General features: G+C 43.2%; 1 protein-coding gene across 15 annotated transcripts in view; it reads left to right on the top strand.

Annotated features, from left to right (window-relative positions):
• Positions 1 to 888: 888 nt before the first annotated feature.
• Positions 889 to 12,242, top strand: part of AAK1 (AP2 associated kinase 1) — a 193,540-nt gene continuing 182,186 nt past the window's right edge. For 14 of the 15 annotated variants that reach the window (XM_033239305.1, XM_033239315.1, XM_033239313.1 and 11 more), the window contains exons 1-2: positions 10,029 to 11,210; positions 11,511 to 11,901. In XM_033239305.1, coding sequence (XP_033095196.1) covers positions 11,739 to 11,901 — 163 coding nt within the window. In that variant the 5' untranslated portion in view covers positions 10,029 to 11,210; positions 11,511 to 11,738. Of the gene's footprint in view, positions 976 to 10,028; positions 11,211 to 11,510; positions 11,902 to 12,242 lie in introns of those variants that run through there. The other variant, XM_033239304.1, reaches the window with a different exon arrangement.

Here is a 12,242-nt window from a genome sequence, read left to right as displayed (position 1 = left end):
TCTTGAAAAAATTACTTGATGAGATATTCACCTGTCTGAAAGATGACCCAACTCAAAGATCATGGTATAAAAGAACTCTCAGTAGGAATGAAAATAAGGCAAACAAAGAAATGTATTAATATATTTTATGACTGTGGTTTCAAAACAGAATTCATTTCATTATTTGATTTTATTTATTTTTAAGAGTCTCACTCCATGGCTTGGGCTGGAGTGCAGTGGTTCTATCTCAGCTCACTGCAACCTCCACCTCCTGGGTTCAAGCGATTCTTTTGCCTTAGCCCTCTGAGTAGCTGGGATTACAAGTGCCCACCACCATGCCCAGCTCATTTTTTGTATTTTTAGTAGAGATAGGGTTTCACCATGTTTGCCAGTCTGGTCTCAAACTCTTGACCTCAAGCGATCCACTCACCTTGGCCTCCCAAAGCGCTCAGATTACAGGCGTGAGCCACCGCACCCAGCCTCAAAACAGAATTCAAATGTGAAAAAATATTAAAAGACAGGCTGGGCATGGTGGCTCATGCTTGTACTCCCAGCACTTTAGGAGGTTGCAGATCACTTGAGCTCAGGAGTTTGAGATCAGCCTGGGCAACATGGTGAAACCTTTCTCTACTAAAAATACAAAAATTAACCAGGCATGGTGGTGCGTGCCTGTAATCCTATCTTCTTGGGGGTTGAGGCGGGAGGATCTCTTGAGCCTGGAGAAGTTGAGGCTGCAGTGAGCCGTGATCATGCCACTGCACTCCAGCCTTTGTGACAGAATGAGATCCTGTCTCAAAAAAAAAGTTATTGAAAGACAATACATAATTTTATAGTAACAACAGCTAACACTTATTTTATTTATTTATTTTTTAGACAGGGTCTTGCCCTGTCACCTAGGCTGGAGTGTAGTGGCATGGGTCACAGCTCGCTGCAGTGTTGACATCCTGGGCTCAAGCCATCCTCCAACCTCAGTCCTCCAAGCAGCTAGGATGACAGGTTCGTGCCACTATGCCCAGATAATTTTTGTATTTTTTGTAATTACAGGTGTGAACCCTGTGCCACGCCATTAACATTTATTTTTAAGTGTTTTATATTACGCTCTGGTCTAAATGCTTTACCTGAAGTACCTCATTTGCTTCTCAGAGCAGCCCAGTGAAGTTGGTACCATCAATATATCTATTTTACAGCTGAGGAAACTGAGGCACGGGATAAAGTCATTTGCCTAAGGTTACACAGCTAGCATACTAGTTATTTGACTATTGTCTCTATGCTCTGATCCTGAGGTTGGAATTTGCAAACTATTTCCCAGACATCCTGGCTCCTCTTTCTGCAAATAAGAGGCACTGAAGGGAACTGGAAGGAGCAAGAAGGCTCAGCCTTCCTGTTTTCTAGTGTTGTTCTGCCATCAGCGGCAGAAAGTTGGCTTTAGCTCCTAGTATCTTTGGCTGCTCCCAGCATCTTGGGCCACTACCAGCAGGAATCTTGCTTCACTCCCTCAGAGGAATCTTCAGTTGGGGTCTGGTGGGGGACTCTCTGTTCCTTTGTGGTCCAAATGCCAGGTGCATAGTGCCTCCCCTCTAAGGTTTGAGCCCTCTCTTCTGAAATCTTAGGTTCTAGTAACTTGACTTCTTCCTTTTGTTCTTACAATCCTGAAAGGCGGTAGGTTCTTCCTGCAGTTATTCATCTCTGCTTACCTCAGCTTCTCAGTTTTTCCTATTTTAGTCATCCAGCACCTGTGTAACCAATTCCTTGTATTAATCCTCTGTTTGACATAGTTAATGTGATTTTTGCTTTGCTGACTAAACCCTGATTATTATAGTAAGTGACAAAGCTGGGGTTCAAGTACAGCAGTTTTGACTTCAGGACCTGTACTCTTAACCACTATTCGTATTATTCTCAGGTCTTACAAAGTAAACACATAAAATTAACATAAAAAAGTAAACACGACTTTATATAACTCATGGGGCAAAGAGGAACTAAAAAATGTAACATGTAATTGGAGTATTTAGAACTTAAATATGAGTACAGAAAAATTAAAACTTCTGTGACGTGTGAAAGCCGTATTTATTGAGTCAAACTGTTAGCTTTAAATGGTCAAACTCTTTAGCTTTAGCTACATTTACTGAGAGTCATAAACTCTTAGCTTTAGCTTTTATTTTGAAACAAGAAAGAAAACGACAAATAAAACATTTATTTGAATAACTAGAGACATGGCAAAATAAACCAAAATGAAGCCAAAGGAAAAATGACACATAAACAAAAGAAGAAAATAAAACAAACTTCTACTGTTGAGTTTTAAATATCTAACAGCATTTTTTACTGAAAAGATAGGCAAATATAACCAGGCACCCTGGCTCACACCTGTAATCCCAGCACTTTGGGAGGCTGAGGCAGGCGGATCACCTGAGGTCAGAAGTTCGAGACCAGCCTGGCCAACGTGGCAAAACTGCGTCTCTATTAAATATATAAAAAATTGGCTAGGTGTAGTGGTATATGCCTGTAACCCAAGATACTCGGGAGGCTTGAGGCAGGAGAATCGCTTGAGCCTGAAAGGTGGCTGGAGGTTTCAGTGAGCCAAGATTGCGCCACGGCACTCCAGCCTGGATGACAGAGCAAGACTCCGTCGAGAGAGAGAGAGAGAGAGAGAGAGAGAGAGAGAGAGAGAGAGAGAGAGAGAGAGAAGGAGAGGGAGAGAGAGGGAGAAGGAAAGAAGGAAGAAAGGAAGGAAGGAAGGAAGGAAGGAAGGAAGGAAGGAAAGAAAATATAGGCAACAAACAGCTGGTCTAATCAAAATAAAATGGGAGAAAACCTAAATATATAAAATTAGGAACAAGAAATGGACATAATAACAAATACAGAAAATATTTCCACACTTATGAGAGAATGCAAAATATGAATGAATGAAAGTAAACCACTGATTCCCAACACTGTTTTATGGGTTGGGGTTACAATGGTTAATGAGATAAAATCTATACCTTCTAATTTTAAATATATTTGTGTGATTACTTGATTAACATTTATGTCCTAACCACCCTTCTGCCTCCATGACCCCTTCCCTTGCCAGTTAAAGAAATCTATGATTTTTAAAATAGGCACGTCTCATGCCTATTTTTGTTTATAATTTTGTCATTTTTTATTCCCAGCAACTGACAGAGCTTCTTTGCACATAGTGAAAAAAGCAAGTTGTAGTAGATTATATTCTCTATCAAATAAAATTACACACACACACACAGACCACACACACACACTGAAAAATGCAGAAAGGATATCCAAGTACCTGTTGATAGGGTTTACTTATAAGTAATGAAAGCAACTGAGGTTTATTTCTTTTCTGCTTTTATATGTTTCCAAATGTTGCAAAATGATGATGTATTATCATAACCAGGAAAAAAGTTTTAAAAACAACCCTTCATCCAAAAAAAAAAAAAAAAAAGGTTAATATCAAACTGGAGAAAAAGGATTTTCCATTTACGTGATAATACGTTTCAATTAACGTCATTAATAAAGAGTTGAACATCCAATCTCAAGTTGTCATTCAGACACTATCACATCATTCTAGTATAATTATTAGCACAGCATTAATCAGTATCTGACATTTGTCTTGACTCGCTGGCTTATTTATTGTGTTTTCTTTGCCCTGACCCCAACATAAGCTCTCTAGGAAGAGAAACCTTGTTTATCCTGTTTTGCACCATATTGTTTAGTACATGGTAGTTCATTACATACTGATTGAATAAAGGAGCACTCTCAAATCAATTCTTAAAAATAAATGCTCCAATGGAAAAATGGAAAAGGATACGATTTAGAAATGAAGAAATATATATATCCAATAATTACTAGATTATAAAGTCTGTGAAGGAAAATACATGTCCATCTTCTTTATCATATTTCCAGTGCCTAGCACTGTTTTGGCATATAATAGATTCTTAATAAACAACTGATGAATAAATAAATGAACATGAAAAATTGTTCAACCTCACTAGTTTAAACAATGACAACAATAAACACCATTCCTACCTAACAAAATGAAATGGATTTCTTTTCAAACTGCACAAACTAACAGCTGGCAAGGGTATGGACATAGGATTTAATGTCTTCTTTTAAGATCAAAAGCTCTAGCCGGGCACAGTGGCTATGCCTGTAATCCCAACACTTTGGGAGGCCGAGGGAGGAGGATTGCTTTGAGGCCAGGAGTTCAACATCAGACTAGGCAACATAGCAACACTCTGTCTCTACAAAGAATTAAGAAATAATTAGCTGGGCGTGGTGCTGTGCACCAGTCATACAGGAAGCTGAGGTGGGTGGATCCCTTGAAAGCCTCCGGTTATGATCATGGCACTGCACTCCAGCCTGGGTGACAGAGCAAGACCCTGTCTCAAAGGAAAAAAAAGGAAACAAAAACCGCCAAAAGCTCCTTGAAAGCAAGGAGTGTAACTATCTTGTTTATTTTAATAAACTTTCTAAAGTCTAGCACATGGTGCTTAATAAATAATTGTTTACTGGATCAGTGAGTGGAGAACAAATCAGTATCAATCTCCTGGAGGGTACTTTGGTTCTCTAGCTGTAAAAACATTCATACCTTTTGACCCAGTTATTTCATTTATAACAACATAGCCTTAGAAAGAAAATCAGGGGGCCAGGCGTGGTGGCTCATGCCTGTAATCCCAGCACTTTGGGAGGCTGAGGTGGGTGGATTACCTGAGGTCAGGAGTTCAAGACCAGCCTGGCCAACACGGTGAAACCCTGTGTCTACAAAAAATACAAAAATTAGCCGGCCATGATGGCAGGTGCCTGTAATCCCAGCTATTCTGGAGGCTGAGGCGGGAGAATCACTTGAACCCGGGAGGTGGTGGCTGCAGTGAGCCGAGATTGCACCATTACACTCCAGCATAGAAGACAGAGCGAAGAGTCCTTCTCAAAAAAAAGAAAAAGAAAAAACTCAACATCAGGCCAGGCGCAGTGGCTCACACCTTTAAACCCAGCACTTTGGGAGCCTGATGTGGGTGGATTGCTTTGAGTTCAGGAGCTCAAGACCAGCCTGGGCAACATGGTGAAACCCTGTCTCTACAAAAATAAAATAATTTAAAAAGCCAGGCATGGTGGTGTGAGAGGACTGCTTGAGCCCAGGAGGTTGAGGCTGCAATGAGCTGAGGTTGTGCCACTGCACTCCAGCCTGGGCGGTAGGGCAAGATCTTGTCTTAAAAAAAAAAAAAAAAAGAAGAAGAAGAAAGAAAATCAAAGAAGCATACAAGAGAATATTCGTTCTAATCATACATAAAAAGCAACATTTAAAAATAAAACATTTGACAGTAAAGCACTGATTATTAAGCAGCCACTAAAAGAATATTTTGGAGAATATACAATGAAACAGGAAACTATGAAATGAAAAAAATAAAATATTAAATATATAATGTGATCTAATATAGTAAAAATGTACTTATATATGGAAAAACGCTAAAAGGAAATTGATCAAAATGTCAATAGCAGTTATCACTGAGTGGTAGAATTATAGCTGATTTTTATTTTCTTCTATCTACTTTCTTCAATGAGCACATAATTACTTTCTTAAAATTCAAAACCCAAATCAAGTGGAAAATAAGAAGACAAGGCTCAGTTTAAAAAAGAAAATTAGGCTGGGCGTGGTGGCTCACACCTGTAATCCCAGCACTTTGGGAGGCCGAGGTGGGCAGATCACCTGAGGTTGGGAGTTCCAGACCAACCTGACCAACATGGAGAAACTCTGTCTCTACTAAAAATACAAAATTAGCCAGGTGTGGTGGCGCATGCCTGTAATCCCGGCTACTCAGGAAGGCTGAGGCAGGAGAATTGCTTGAACCCGGGAGGCAGAAGTTGCGGTGAGCCAAGATCACGCCATTGCACTCCAGCCTGGGTAACAACAGCAAAACTCCATCTCAAAAAAAAAAAAGGAAAATAAAAAGGAAAAAGAAAAAAAATTAAAAATTTAAATAAAAAGATCAAGAAATGTCTTTTTTTTTTTTTTTTTTTTTTGAGACCGAGTCTTACTCGTCTCCCAGGATGGAATACAGTGGTGCAATCTCGACTGACTGCAACCTCCGCCTCCTGGGTTAAAGTGATTCTCATGCCTCAGCCTCCTGAGCTGCTATTACAGGTACATGCCACCATGCCCGGCTAATTTTTGTATTTTTAGTAGAGACAGGGTTTCACCATGTTGGCCAGGCTGGTCTCGAAGTCCTGACCTCAGGTGATCCACCCGCCTCGGCCTCCCAAAGTGTTGGGATTACAGGCGTGAGCCAGCACACCTCGGCAAAAACTGTCATTTTTTAAAAAAGGACGTGGTTCTTACAAGTTTGCTTCTGCTAAACAGTGGTTCTCAAACTTGAATGTGTGTTAGAATTACCTGAAAGGTTTGTGAACAGAAACTGCTGCCTCTGCCCCTCCCTCTTATTCAGTAGGTCTGGATGGGGCTCCAAAATTTGCATTTCTAACAAGTTCCACTTCACTAAAAGACAGCAACACAGAAAGCCTATATGGTGTAATGAAAATGATGTGGGTTTTGAGGTCAGTCTTGGCTCTGCCCTTTTCAAGATGTTTTGTAGAAACAGTTGACAGACTCTAACCCTGCTCAACCTCTGTTTCCACACCAATAAAAGTAATGCACACCTCATAGATGTATTGTGTGGGTTAAATGGTATGATTAAATACCCAAGATAGTGCTTGACTTAGTTAAGGATTTTAATTAATGGTGGTCTCCTTTCCTTTGATTTCCTCAAAGATACAGCACACTGGGTTTATGATGACATGATGTAGGTGTACCACAGGTCAAATCATTTCCTTCAAACCTAACAAACCATACATGTTCATCTGCTAACAAAATCTTCATTGTTCATCTATAAAATTGGGAATAATATTATAACAGTATTTTCTTTGATAAAATAGATAATACTGTCTACTTTGGAGGCAACCATGAAGATTAAATAAAATAATATTGGCCAGGCACGGTGGCTCCCATCTGTAATCTCAGCACTTTGGGAGGCTGAGGTGGGAGGATCACCTGAGTCCAGGAATTTGAGGTCAGCCTGAGCAACAAAGCAAGACATCATCTCTATTTTTTATATAATTATATATAAAAAAAAAATAGGCCAGGCGTAGTGGCTCACGCCTGTAATCCCAACATTTTGGGAGGCCAAGGTGGGTGGATCGCCTGAGCTTCGAGACCACCCTGGGAAACATGGTAAAACCCTGACTCTACTAAGATACAAAAAATTAGCCAGGCATAGTGGCACACACCTGTAGTCCCAGCTACTCAGGAGGCTGAGGCAGGAGAATCGCTTGAGCCTGGGAGGCAGAGGTTGCAGTGAGCGAGATCATGCCACTGCACTACAGCTTGGGCTACAGAGTGAGACTCTGTCTCAAAAAATAATAATAATAATAAATAATAAAATAAATAAATAAAATAAAAATAAAACCATAAAACAAGATAATACATACATTTTTTAATTCTGTAACTGGCATATGGAAGATACATAGTGTTAACTGAAGAATCTCAAGGTTTATAAATTTTGAGAGGACAACTTTATTTCTTATAAAGGGTTGCAGCCTGCAGGTTGGTGATCCTGATGGGCTGGGAAGTGTCGACTCTGGCAGAGACTGAAAGCAGGTATTTAGAGGGAGGAAAGAGTGGAACACAAATTTATGCCAAATGAGTTGGCTAAGAATACACACTTGAGAAGTTACAGGAGCTTTGATTATTCACAAAGCAGGGGGCAGTACCTGCATGCATAGTGAGTAAACATGTATGTTACATATGTCCTATGTTCTCTTTGGGGTGGAGATTTAACATTTAAATGCATTACAATTAGGTGAAGCAGAGGACATGAAGGTACTCAGTGCAGGGCCTCTGTAAACAGCCAGAACCAGTCTGTGTTTGGTAATGTCTTACTAGGATGTTACTGAAATCTGTCTCTTGTCCAATCAAAGCGGTACTTATGGTTTGTGGAACAGGAGTTGGGGGGATACAGTTAGTCAGCATCTGGTGGTCAGTGAGTTACAATTGTTTCAATATTGCTTATCTCCAGGCCAGTGTCTATTTAGCTACCAGAGAAAAAGAAAAACCTTGTGGCAGTTAGAAGATGGTTTACTCTTCAAGTGTAGGGATGTGTGACTTAACCCTTGCCTGACATAGCCTTAGGTCTTGTTTATAATTTGGCATCTTATTGCCTCAAAGAGTCTGTTCCATCAGTTATAAGATCTCTATTGTAACAATAGTAAATGTCACTTTCTTTTCACACTCCCTTTGAATATTTACCCATAGCATCTTCCACACCTAGTTCAAAACACATCTAGGATACTTCAAATCAATCTTTCCACCTTAATCAGATAGCTCTGTTTTGTGTCACATTTAAAGTAAATTATTTACTTTATTTAAGTACTGCTAAGAACACATTCTATGTAAACTATTATACTGGATGCCCAAGGAGATAAGTGGAAGACGGTTCTCTGGCTTTGAAGTGTTTGGTTGAGGCAGCAATATACATTAAAAGTTGAATAGGAATGCAAAGCAGGGTGGGACAAATTCTACAGAAAGTAAGTGTGATAGTTTTGAGATTATAGTGGCTGATCTGTTCATTATTTTGTACTCAGGAACTAAAAAATTACTAAGTGTTGTAAGAGCTCTGGTTTTATAACTGAGATAATAAGCCCAGTGACACAAGTGGTCTAAGGTCCCAGCTATGAAGTGGCAGAGGTTTCCTGTCTCCTGGTCCTATGCTGCTTGTGCATAGGTTCCTAACTACTCACTAGTCTTTTAATCAGTTAATGTTTGCTCTCTCTAAGTAGACAGTTTAGTATAGCTAGGTAACAACTGGGCTCTGAAGCTAAAATGTTTGGGTTTGAATCCTGGCTTTGCTATTTACTGTGTGACTCTGGGTAAGTCACTAATCTCTGCTCTACTTACCCACCTATAAAATGAGTATAATAGTGGTACTTTACTTCATAGGGTGGCTTTGAGCATCTTATACTTAATATATGTAAAGCAAGAAAAACTGTGGATTTGTCATTATAATTGCTATTTGTATGTGAGGGAATGGAGGGCAAGGAATCTAGTCATCTGTTTTTTGTTTTTTAAACCTCTTCCCTCAGCTTCTGATCAGAGCATTCACGTGGGTGTTCAATAAATGCATGTTAGCTACCTTAAGCGTATTGGGAGTTTTTGTATCACTGAAGTAAGACTTGAGATTTGTATAAGCCTGGACTAGTCTGGTACCAGGAAAGTCTAGAAAGGTAAAAACTGAGCATCAGATTGATTTTAGGACCTAGCAGAGCTTCTTTAAAAAAAAGTCAAGACAAATAAGTGCTGAGAAAAATGGGGGTCAATAAGTCTAACTCCAAAAGAGCTTTCTCATCTATTTTAAGGTCTGTTTCAAACTTCCTTAGACAAAAACCTGGCCTTTTAAGGAAAGTGCAGAGAACATGCCTTCGTGGGCTTAGTTTGAGGGAATAGGTGCTGCATTTCACCCTGGAGGTGGCTTCGTGAATTTGTGAACTGAGGTGACAACACAAACTGTCTCCGGAAGAAAAGATGCTACCTCTACCCGGAGTTTAATTAAAATGGCACTACTTTAAACAAGCAGCAGCAGCAACACCAAATGCCACTGTTAGCCCAGTCACAGCTCAGCTCAATATTCAGAATAGAGAAAGAAAGAACCATTTTTTTCCCTGGGGCACCCTTCTCTACTCAAATACCGCTGAAAAAAATTCTGAGACAAGCACTAGGGAGTGGGGAGAGCGGGCGGAAATGAACAATAACCCATATTCAGGGGTCAGAAAAATCATATTAGTAAATCATGGTAGGTTTTTTGTTTTTGGCAGGAACTTGCCACTCTTCAGCATCATCCATCAGGAAATCTAGGGTCGGAAAAGTGTACCAACTGGCTTTCCAAATTTTCTACATTTGACAGATGCAAATCACAGAGTCCATCCCCACCCTCAGCACTTGGACGGTATCAGGGAAACATAAGTATCAGTGGAAGAATCTTGAAGTGAGAAATAAATAACTGGTCAGGTTAGGGTTAGTGTTCTTGTGTGCAAGGGGGCTAGTGAAGGTCAGGCTTTGGGACGCACCCACAGCGTCAGCAAAGGAGGAAAAATTAAGGGGCAGCATGGGCTGAAAAGCCCCCGAGTTTGAGGTCAAGCCAACGGGCTGGGCCTCTGGTATCCTAGGATCTGCCCTGCACACAACCTTTGGCCGTTTCTCGGTTTGAATCTCGCCTGTACAATTCCAGACGAGACACTGTCTTACTGAGCGTTCTCCCGGCGCCTAGCTCAGAGCTGACCGCAGAGCCGGCTCTCAATAACCTCTAGACGCAAAAGCAGCTTTTGAGGTTAGGGGCGAAGGGCATCGGTTTTACTTATTTTAAGGCTGGCGCTCCGGTGCAGCCGGATCCAACTGCCAGCACAATGTTCCCGATCACTTCTCGCTTCCATTTCAGCCCAGGTGACGTCGGGAAACCCACAGGACCCACTAGGGGCTAAGCCGTTAAGCTGCGTCCTTCAGGTGTCAGTCTCTATCCGTTCGGAAACCACAAAATCCAGAATCCCTTGTGCCAGGAGGCCAGGCCGCAAATAAGATGGCTCCAGAAAGGTGGAACATACAGCGGCGGGGAACCTAGTCGTTGGCAGTTTCTCCACGGGATGTGTTTAAATTGCCGAGTCCCCACATATGCGCCACCCCACAAACCTCCTTCGAGGCCGTGGAGGCCACGGCTGCCGCCTCTCCCGCTCCTCCAGGAGCATGCTGGGATTTGTAGTCCACCCGCCGGACTGCGCCGAGCTACCTTTCCCAGCCTGCCCTGCGGCTCGGGTGATATCAACAGTCTTTTCCAGAACTCTGTCTGCACTGAGACCCCCTTCCCCCGGTCCTCTTCTCGCCGTCAACTCCTTCCCATCTGTGGCGACAGAGCGGCGGTTGCAGGAGAGGCCCCGGTCCCTCGCCGCGCCGCCCCGAGCGGCACTTCCGGCGGCGGTTCACTTCCTGGTTGGGTGGATGGAGCCGGGCGGGAGCGCGCGCGGGGGAGGGGCGGCGGGTCAGTCTCCGCCCGGCGCTCCCGGGATCAGCTGGCGGGCGGGCTGGAGCCGAGCGCGGCCCCGGCTCTCGCTGCAGCGCCGCCTCCTCTCTGCGTCGCAGGCTGGCCCGGCGGCCGTGACAATGTCGCGGGGCTGGTAGCTGGGCGCCGGCCGCCGAGCCGTCTCAAGTGGGTGCTGCCAGGATGCCGCCTCGAGGGGCGGCCGGGAGACCCGGGAGGAGCGGGAGGCAGTGCCCGGGAGGGTCGGCGCTGCCCCAGCAGCTCGGATCCCTCCTTTCTCCGAGCTCCCGGCTCGGGGATCCCGGGTTCTGGGGCCGGGGTCGCGTTTTCAGCCCCAGGGTTTTTCTCGCCAGGAAAATATATGAAGCGTTTCCCCAGGATGATGGCTTTTGCTCCCCCTAGGACTCAGCGGTTGAATTTTTAAGTGTGTTACTGATTCATCCTCTCTCTCTTCCTCTGTCATCACAGGTTTAAACTTACACGAATCGCTTTCTGGAGGAGGAGGGGACCCGCCGCGCGATTGACACGCATATTCCTATAGGCATCCTCCCTCAGCCCCCACCCCCACGGCCGGATTCGGGTGGCTCCTCTCCGAGCTGAAATCCGAGAAGAAATCCTTGGATCTCTTTTCTTTAAAAAAAAAAAAAAAAAACTAGAAACCATCGGTATTTTGCTTTGCTGCTCCCTATTCGCAAGATGAAGAAGTTTTTCGACTCCCGGCGAGAGCAGGGCGGCTCTGGCCTGGGCTCCGGCTCTAGCGGAGGAGGGGGCAGCACCTCAGGCCTGGGCAGTGGCTACATCGGAAGAGTCTTTGGCATCGGGCGACAGCAGGTCACAGTGGACGAGGTGTTGGCGGAAGGTACGGTGTGGCTCAATGCGCCGTAAATTAAAATCTTGTGCTGATGCGGCAGTACTGTGGTTTCTAGTTGTTGCATGTATGAATGGGCTTTGACCAGTTGACCCTCCCTTCCCCCTTCACTTGCCCTGTGAGTCATTGTCCTTGAGAGATTTAAAATTGAGATTTGAAAGTGACTGGGCTTATGGGGGTGTGGGGAGGTTGCCGAAATTGTTTACGTTAGTGGTCTTTTATTTTTATTTTTTTAATATTGATAAGCCAAATTTTGAGGATCACACAAGAAAATGTATGTGTGAAAGTGTAAAGCTTTATGCCAAAGGCAGGGTGATGGGCTTGTCATCGCC

This window comes from Trachypithecus francoisi, unplaced genomic scaffold (assembly GCF_009764315.1).
Source record: "Trachypithecus francoisi isolate TF-2019V2 unplaced genomic scaffold, Tfra_2.0 Lachesis_group17, whole genome shotgun sequence".
Taxonomy (NCBI): domain Eukaryota; kingdom Metazoa; phylum Chordata; class Mammalia; order Primates; family Cercopithecidae; genus Trachypithecus; species Trachypithecus francoisi.
The sequence above is the reverse complement of the archived record's forward strand: the minus strand, read 5'-3'. Positions and strand labels throughout refer to the sequence as shown.